Here is a 9,999-nt window from a genome sequence, read left to right as displayed (position 1 = left end):
TTTACGTTTTTATGATAACTTTTGGGGAAATTTATATTATTCTGTAATATATATGTTTTTTAAGAAATAATATTGTTTGAAGTAAATACGATATTCCGCAATAAAAATATTGTAGTATAACAAAATAAAAATTTTATGTTTTATATTACAGTTTTATTACTTACATACACGGGCGAAAACACACACACACACACACACACACACACACACACACACACACACACATACATGCACGTAAGGCTCAAGACTGTTTTTATCTATTTACTTTTGATCTCGTTTAAGATAAAGTACCGTGTTTGTGTGTGAGAAAATTACAATTTGATAGTAAGATAAAAATTTCTTACTGGATGTCTGGAATTAAAGTAAATAAATAAATATTATAAATTATATAGTGATAAAAAATATGTTAAAGTTATTAATCGTAAATTTAGTTCTATATTTTATTTCATGGAATATATTTTTCTTGATATAAATCTTTATTTTATCGTTTGTGCTTTTTTTATTGCGTAATGTTGTGTAGCTTCTTAAAACTATTTCTTAACATGTGTATAATATAAATTATTAACAATCTATTAGGGTAAGTCAAGGGAAATGTTACAGGTAACTTTTTGCGATATTTCCTCAATCATTATTGATACATAAAAGAAAACAATATCAATTGAAAGTTTGATTAATATATTTATTTTAATTTTAATAATAAAAGAGAGTCTATCTGTTAGTTTTTTAAACCAGAAATAGAAAGAAAAAATTTTTTTTCAAAAGTTGTATGAGATGCTACTTTTGTAGAATTAAAATAAAATGTTTTCTAACATCTTTATTAAATAATAAATGATGTCTAATCTGTAAAAATAAGAAAATATACTATTCTTTTTAACAATAATAATAATAAGTAATTATTTCTTAGAAAAAGTAAATGGTCTCTAAGTATTTTTTTTAGATAGGATCTTGTAGGTAAGATACAATAAATTATTACAAAAATTGTATCTTATTATATACTAAAAAGATTGTTAAAAATTTCTATATCTCAAGCATTTACGGAAGTACTATTGACAGCTTCTAAGAAGTTACAAAATTCATTTGATACTATTTATACAATTCAATGTCTATTGCACACACACATTTATACAACTCTTTATAATATAAAGGTTACAAAGGATTAATGCAAATTCTAAAAATTGTCTAAAATAAGATCAAGGTAGTATTTTTTAACTTACTTTAATAAATTAAAATTTTTTTTTTAATAGAAAAGAATGACTACTGTATATAACATACAATTGAATAAACCGAATGTATCGTTACTATAATTTATGCATAAATGTATGGGAATTGTGAAAAGACATCTTATTCAACATGAAATCTTTTCCCGATTATATTAAGTTTAAGGATACTTATAATGTAACTTTTTGTTGTAAGATTTGATAAGAAATAATTGATTCAATTCTTTCAAAAAATCTTAAAATAGTTTTTATAAAATTGAATATAATATCTTTTCATAATTTAATTTCTTTTTGTTGCAAAAGCAGAGAAAAATTGAGTTCGATTTTTTATATTATATATTACTCTTAAAAATTATAATCAAATTTGAAATTTTGAAATTTGCTGGTATAACAATCAGTATAACAAATCTAATGACTTTATAACTTTTACTTCATAATATTTACTTTTCCATAAGAACTGAAAGAATAATTGCGAGAAAAATAAAATATATTTTTAACCGCACTTAATATATATTGTCTTGTTTGCTTTTTAAAATTAGATTTACATTTTTTTTTAAATAAAAGCTGCACGAAAAAAACGGTTTTGCTGAAGTACCTTAAATTTTTGCTAGATACGGATTATAAATAATTATGTAAAGCCTGGTTACATTATTTTATCTTTAAGTAATATTTAAATACAGTGTCTGTCTTTATTTATTTAGAGAGAAAGCTATAGACGTATATTTAAATTTTGTTTAAGATCAAAACAATGTTAATGCAACCGGTCTAAGATATTTAAACTAGGTTTGTTAGAATATTAAAATTTCTTGTAGCGTCACTCATCATGCTCGAACATGCTAGAAAAAAAGGATAAATTTATGCCGAATAAAAACATTTTTTTTTCGTTTTATCCGTTAATTAATCTATTAATATCACATTTCAAGAGCAACAACTAGAATAAAACGAACATGACTTTATGTCAACAATATGCAACTGCCTATGTGATAACGTTAATCGTTTTGCATATTGACATTGTTACGTGTTCAATATTTGTAAAGAGATATCAAATGAATGAAATACAATGCAATATAAACATTGTTATACAGAACAATATCAGTGCGTTGAAATCTGCGAACGAGAAGATATTCAGTTTTTTGCCTTACAAGTGTACGTTGCATTTTTCAACATGTTTGCAATGTATAATTTATGATTTTCTTCCGCAGAAAATTTATATATTTACGAACCTTATGGTTTGGGTTGGAAACTCACAACTAACCTTTAACCGACTTGTGTTTTTTAAAACTAAGTAACTTTTGGTTTTTTTTTTTCAAAAATGCCTGATTTACGAGATATTTTATCACATCTTCCGTATATCATTTTAAATTAAACATGTATGAGTGGCCTAAATAATAATTGAGCTATTTCTTTTGGAATAAATTGTTTTCTTTTTGGATTGCTGAATCAAATCCCTAAAGATAAAAACAATCGGCGTGTGTTACTTTTGGCGAAGGTTACTTGTCAGTTGTAACTTGAGTTGTAGATCAGCTTGGTAGAATATGACGAAATAAGTCGAGATAACCAAGATTATGACAGAATTTACAATGGCGTATATGCATCAAAATATACGTAGCTGAAGATTCAGTTTACGTGATCCAGATAGACCAGGAGTTAGCCAGGATAGACTGGAGGTAAGCGCACCCTAGAGGAGTTCTAATCGTGACACGTAGCCTCTTGCGAGAGCGAGAATCGAATGGGTGACTCCTGGGGGGAGTGCGCGCGCGTGTACAATATCGGTGGCTGCGCGTTGACACGACGCGCGTTCTCGCTGCGCCGGCAGCGCAGCATTACGGTCGCGTTACCCTCGCGACACGGAAGAGAAAGCGGAGAGTACATCCTGACGCGCGCGCCAATCACCCAGGCGAGGAAGCGCGCAGTCGAGAGACCCGAGCGAACCAAGCTCGGTCGCTTCGTCGAGGGTGCAGTCCGTTGCTTCTCGTTGCTACGATTATTTCTGCGAGTAGCTAAATATTAATTCGTGCGCGAATCGAATATTAACGTGCTGAAACGAAATCATAATACGATCAGCCCGGCTTTTCAGCGAGTATCGCCGAAAGTGTCGTCACGTGTGAATACGAGCTGGCTCCTAAAGAGCAGTCTGCTTATTCTCATCGGACAAAATCCCAAATAGTGATCTTCCGCGCTAGCGTGTCGCGACCGACTTTGGGATTTTCTGGGTCGTCGACCTACACAGTCTTCCTACCTCTCGTCCTGCGCGAGTGTCGCAAGCAAAGTGCAGTTCCGTGTCGTGATCTTTTATCATCTTTAATTCTCTGGGAATTTCTCAGCTGTGAATCTTCCGCTAGTGATATCTGATCATTCAACGTCGACGAGACGCTTTATCAGTGCACGCGACCAGCTGCTACTGCCTTTTTCTCCCTTCCGCAACTCTCTCTTTTTCTCTCTTACGTCGCGTCAGTCGCAGCATGGGGGACCAGGAGCAACAGGAAACGATACCAAGCGTGATAGAGTTAAACGTGGGCGGCGTCTTCTACACCACCGCTTTGGCTACGCTGACTCGTGAGGGTGATTCGCATCTGGCTCAACTCTTTACCGGCAAATCCGCCGTGGAAAAGGATGCCAAGGGCAAATATTTTCTGGATCGTGACGGCGTGCTCTTCCGTTATGTATTGGACTTCCTGCGCAATCAAGCTCTCGTTTTACCCGAGGGTTTTCGTGAACGTGAAAGGCTTAAACAGGAGGCAAATTTTTATGGCTTGCCCGGTTTGGAGAAGGCAATTTTGGAAAACGCTGATTCCAGGCAAACCGGTGCGATTGGCAAACGCGCTCCAGGATACATCACTATCGGCTATCGGGGCAGCTTTGCTTTTGGTCGCGAGGGTCTGGCCGACGTTAAGTTTCGCAAACTCTCGAGAATCCTCGTGTGCGGCCGCGTGGCACTCTGTCGGGACGTCTTTGGCGAAACGCTAAACGAAAGTCGCGATCCCGATCACGGCATGTCCGATCGTTACACATCACGTTTTTTCCTGAAGCACAGCGTCATCGAACAGGCCTTCGATATGCTGCAGGAGCAGGGTTTCAGATTAGCGGGCAGCTGCGGTTCCGGCACCGCCGGAATCAACTCTGAGCAGCTAAAGCCCGGAGTGGATGCCGAGGAGAATCGTTGGAATCATTATAACGAATTCGTTTTTGTGCGTGATTAAAGAGTTTCGCAAGCGAATCAGGTGTACATTGGCTAAGCATCGTTGACGGCTTGCATCTAGGAGACCGCGCTGTCACGAGAAAAGACTTCTTCAGTTATTTGAAACGATTCAGGCGAAAGTGGAAATATTTGTGAAAACACGTGTGTCTAATGTGCGAACGAATAACACGAACGAATGAATGCGGAGCTCTCGTTTATAGCATACTCTACAGTACATAATGAGATCGATATGCAATATCAGGTTGAGGAGTTCGTACGAAAGCGTCGGACGATCGTTTCGCGAAGTTCTTAATTAATTACGTCTCGTAAGAAAATTTCCCAAAGTCATTACTATCATCAATCACCGTTGGTAAAAGGAATTTGGGACACTTCGACGTTTGAGAATACAATAACATCGTCAGCCTTCTGATACATTATACCCTGAGATTTTTTCTCACTTTAATCGACTCTTTTACCAGAATGAGAAAACTGGATAAGACACGACGAAGATAGATATCCGAGAACTGTCGTCTTTCGACAGAACCCTCGTCTAACACATTGACAGCGCTGAAATAACGAGGAATCGGATTTCTGTATTACGGAGAACCATGAACTCGTCGAGCGTGACCTACGTGACGTCGGACTTACGAACACCATTTGCTTGAAGATGCAACATAGAGAATGATGAGCGACGAGTCAACGTGGAACTTGAAATTAGTCAATGTCGAACGTAACATCCGGGAAACGTAACAGTTGTGTTGATGCCAAAAATATTTTGTTAAATTCGTGATCATATGTTTTTTTATGTGTAATTTGATATTCAACTGTAAATGAGTTTGATCTACAATTGTACAAATAGAATCTAAGATAGAATCTTTTCTGAATACGACGTGTTAAGATCTTTCGTAATCGGAACGTGTCGACGACAGAAAAGAAAATTGCCATTTCCGACAAAAATCCGATGTGCTCCTATCGTGAGTCGTTGCGAGGGAGAAACGTTTATTAAAAAGCAGTCTCGCGTAAATCCACGAGATGAAAGACGCCAATATCTGGCGTTTTTCATTGCCGGTGGACACGAAATAAGACGGCGAATGAAACGTGCACAAGAAAAGCGGGGCGAAGGGATGGATGATGTTGAAATATCTGCAAACGAGTGCGTTTTGGCCACTTAAAGAGGTAACAATGTCAGATACGTCAGTGATAAATGTCGCTGGATGCAACAGACATGTAAGGAAATATGTAAATGCAAAACGGACTTGACGTGGATACAAATATGGGGTATTATTTAAAATTAGATTAAACGAATGACTCAATAACGTTCGCGTGTTTTTCAATCGCGTTTGACGCGAGAGGAAATTAAAGGTGATGAAAAATTTCAATTATCGTCTGATAACGAGACCATTATGTTTAAAGAAAGTCTCCGGTGCTAGTACGCCGAGTAAGTTTTAATATTGGTGAATGGTCGGGCCGAGTAGTTACTGCTAGATGACGGTCAGACTGAGTAGTTACTACTGATCGCTAGTCGGACCAAGTAGTTAGCAGCACGCTAGAATCTGACTTTTTCTTTAAGTAGAAAATACACGGTGAAAGAATGGCGGCAAGAATAATGTCGATATCTAGTGAATTCATCGTTTCTGTAACTTCAATTTGAGTAGGTGACTAGCACCATTCTCGAGGGGCGGAGCAGCTTGTCGAATGCGTGTACTTACAAGTCGACACGATGTCAAACGTGCTATTCGAAAGACGGAACGCCCGAAGATACGTACTCTCTCTTCACATTACTTTTTACTAGTTTCTTAAAACGAGTAAATGCTTTTCTTTTTCATCTAAAATTCTTTTTGTTGTAAAGCGAAACGTAAATGTTGCAAGCAATTTATAACTTTTAATCCGTTGTAGAAAAATTGGAACACGAAAGCGAAGTATTGTTATTAATTTGCAGCGAGTTCCACGTCGTAAATCAGTTTATTTACAAAAACATCTAGATAATCGAAATACTTTTCCCTTTTCTTTATACAATTGTATTTTACGGAATATAATTGAAGAAAAAGTTCTTCAAAGTTTTTCAGATAAAAAGAGAGTTACAAATTGTTAAGAATTTACTATTTTTATCAGTTTCATACCAATACTTATTTATTGTTTCATTGATATTTCTTTGCACACTTGTGTTTGAAGTTTAACTTATTTAGGTTTTTTTTTTAGCTTTTTTATTATAGAATTACTTAAAATATAAAGTAGCAGTTTTTTGTTCTATACTTTTCAAGTATTTTGTGTTTAGGGATTATTTATTTACTTATTTATATTATTAATAATTTTTTTGTTTGCATTTTTGAAACGATAAAAGAAAAATTTATCGCGATTATAATCTTATCGCAACAGGTTATCATGTAACAGACAATGTTTAGAGATTGTTCCGAAGAGTCCCGACGGCACTGAACAGACAAGGCAGATATTGAGTTTCGAGTTAGCCTCTCGTTATCGTAAAAAGCGTACAACGTCGAAGATTTTCTTAAAAATAATGGAGATAAATCTTGCATCATAGCAATGTCTCATGTATCATTATTATTATGGTGATCGATGAATGTGTAGAATCACAATAAATGTAGAGTTATCTCAACTTTAACTGCACACATTTAACTTTTGTAATTCATTAGCAGTATCAAAATTATAATATAAAAAATATTATATAAAGTTATGACGAAAATTTACAATTGGATACTTATTCTTTGTGTTAATATGCGTTGCGGCAATCCGAAAAACAAATGTTGGAGCAATGATGCGAATCATAGCTGTTATTGTTAGTGCATGGCTCGCTATTCTATAATCGATGCATCTGCGTCCGCAATGGATTGATTTATAATGACATTATATGTTCGGGTTGTCGTGCCAGTTATGCGTGTTAACGCGATCGAGATTATATATTATAACTGAGAGTGGACATGATAGTCCCATGCGTTCGAGAAAATATAATTTGTCTACATTGTGTGACCTGCCATTGAAACGTCTAATTGTTCGTAATTGAGACATTTTATGAAAATTTATGTTGATTGCTAAAATGCTGATTCGTAAGACGATATTCCATATTAAAAGAAAACATTATTACACAACATAGTTCAAGTGAAACGAATGAACGACGTTTTTCGAGTCTGTGAGATATCAGCTTTTAGACATGATCTGTAATTGATCATGATAATGACGATTGTATTGAGCAATACGTCAAATCGTGTTGGGAGAGTCTATTGATTAATGTGGAGCATTGGCATCGTAATCGTTATGCGATTACAATTAGTAAATCGCCTACTTCCATTTACTCTGTACAAATAAAGACATTCAGGTGAATCAAACTTGTAAAATAGTAGACGGATATTGCACGATTAATGCAAGGAGTCTTACATAGAATGACTATAAACTTCCATTTATTTCACGGTAATATAAATTTTAATCTTTATCAATAGTATATATTAGTATATATATATTTAGATATTTGCTTTTTTATGTATTAATTGTTATATTTGATATTTTTAATGTAGTTATTTATTGAATTGGTCGATTTTGACGAGATTTTATGTTAATTTAGTCTAAACTACTGCAACTAAATTATTTGCACAGATGTGCGAATATGTAAAATTGGGCCCAAATAAATATTCATGCGACAAATATACCGCGCGCGTTGGAATTATTGGCATCTCATTTCGAGTTTCCGTAGTCATTAAAATCAATGGCTAATTTTAAATTATTATACGCATTTATGCATCTTTATAATGTTAAATAAATTGAATTGTATATTTTTATTTTTATATTAATTTTTAAAACATATTGAAAATAATAAAAACGATTTTTAAATATGTATAACGAAAAAACAGACAAACTTTTTATGTTTTGTTTATCTAAATATCAATATTGAGTCACTGCAAAAGTTTTGGTCTTTTTTGACATTGTTTCCGTTATAGTGTATCAACATTGGCATATCACGGAAAACTGTAAATTGCTTTTTGTAGCATTTATTATTTTTGTTTTTTTTTGGAATTAATAAATTGTAATCATACACAAAGATTTTTTTTAAGACTTATTTTAAATATTTTTTTTTTAGACTTATTTTCGCTGCACTGTAATAATACTGTAAATAAGTGGAAGAATACCAACTTCTGTTGTATAGATAATTCTTGATCATCGTTCCAATAATGTATATTATAATTCGTTATAGTACTACCAGTGCTGATATATTGTAGTAAAAATAATATTATTTTTCCAAAAAGGACCAACACTTTTATTTTCATCTGATATATTAAATTCTTAGAAGTACTAGTGTATATATATATATATTTTTTTATTGTTTCTCTCTGATTTGGACTAAAATTTTTTTTAATTACACAAATTTTTTGTGTATGTGCATATGTTGTATAAAATGCACTTTTGTTGTAAGTTTGAGAAGATACATTGGTTTTATATTTGTAATAGTATTTACTTTTTTGTTTATAGCGATGCGTGCGTAGGGAACATTAGAAAATTGAGATCGTTGATAAGATTAAGATTCGTGATACAGAAACTTTATTTCATAGACTAAAAGTTGTATTATGACTTGCTGCGATAAAAAACAAGTGTGTCTCGAGCGAATAAATTCGATAGAATTTAGTTTTTTATATTTTTGATTGAATTTTAAAGAAAATTCGAATTTCATCGGAATTTATTAGTTGTTAAAATCTTTGTTTATATTATAACTTTGGTAACTGAGAAAAACCATTCTATATTCTCTTTAATCTAACTTAAATCTTTGTTTTGTCTCAGAAAGTTTTTTGAAAGGTATTTGATGGAATTCGAATTTCGCGAAGTTTGATTAAATTTTCTCTTGACTATTTTTAATCAAATAAGCTTCGTGTACTCGGTCAAACTTCTTTCTTTGAAGTAAAGTTTCTATCAGCATCACCGAAGTTTAGAGTTTAATGTTGGCATTCCAAATTTTATTTGTAAGATATTAAAAAGTATAGGAACCGTAAGAAAATAATATAGTTGATGATGTGATTAGATCATTTTTTAAATTATAACAATGATATATTGAAAAACATCTTTACTATCTAGTGTCTTTATGAGATGATTTGCTAAAGTATTTTTTATTCAATTAGAAAACATTTTGACCAATCGAGTTTAGAAATACTTTACATTATTTAAAATGCGTACTTAACATTTAAATTTATTGATTGATTGCAAAAATTGATTGTGAAAATGTTTGATTTCCATATTCGAGACTCAGAATTAATTGAAAAGAATTCAACGAGTAGAAACAGAACGGTGTTAGGTAGCGTGTAAGACTGTGACGATATGAAATTATTGTATATGTATATACGTATATCTCTAAGTAAAAAGAGGAGAAATAAAAGATTGAGGTGATACGAGAATGAGTCTGATTATGACAATCCTTGATCCACATTTTTTATGGTCTTTGACAGTCTTTTTTAGACTTAAGCACCTTTTGCTGCTTTTTTCCTTCAGATTTAAGCAAACAAGAATAAAAAGTTACATGTAATGAACAATCATGTAATTGTAAATGTTTCGAAACGTAAATAATGATTGAATTTATAAAGCATTGTCAACATGCGGTAAACATTTTAT

The 9,999-nt window shown here is 33.0% G+C and overlaps 1 protein-coding gene across 1 annotated transcript; it reads left to right on the top strand.

Moving 5' to 3' along the window:
• The first annotated feature begins 3,014 nt into the window (after positions 1-3,014).
• On the top strand, positions 3,015-9,785 carry LOC105839142 (BTB/POZ domain-containing protein KCTD16). Its single transcript, XM_012685228.3, has one exon. It carries the CDS (start codon positions 3,680-3,682, stop codon positions 4,415-4,417), a length of 738 nt encoding a protein of 245 aa, XP_012540682.1. The 5' UTR covers positions 3,015-3,679; the 3' UTR covers positions 4,418-9,785.
• The last annotated feature ends 214 nt before the right edge of the window (positions 9,786-9,999 follow it).

Source organism: Monomorium pharaonis, chromosome 2 (genome assembly GCF_013373865.1).
Source record: "Monomorium pharaonis isolate MP-MQ-018 chromosome 2, ASM1337386v2, whole genome shotgun sequence".
Lineage (NCBI taxonomy): Eukaryota > Metazoa > Arthropoda > Insecta > Hymenoptera > Formicidae > Monomorium > Monomorium pharaonis.
Note: the sequence above shows the minus strand (reverse complement) of the source record. Positions and strands in the feature narration are given on the sequence as shown.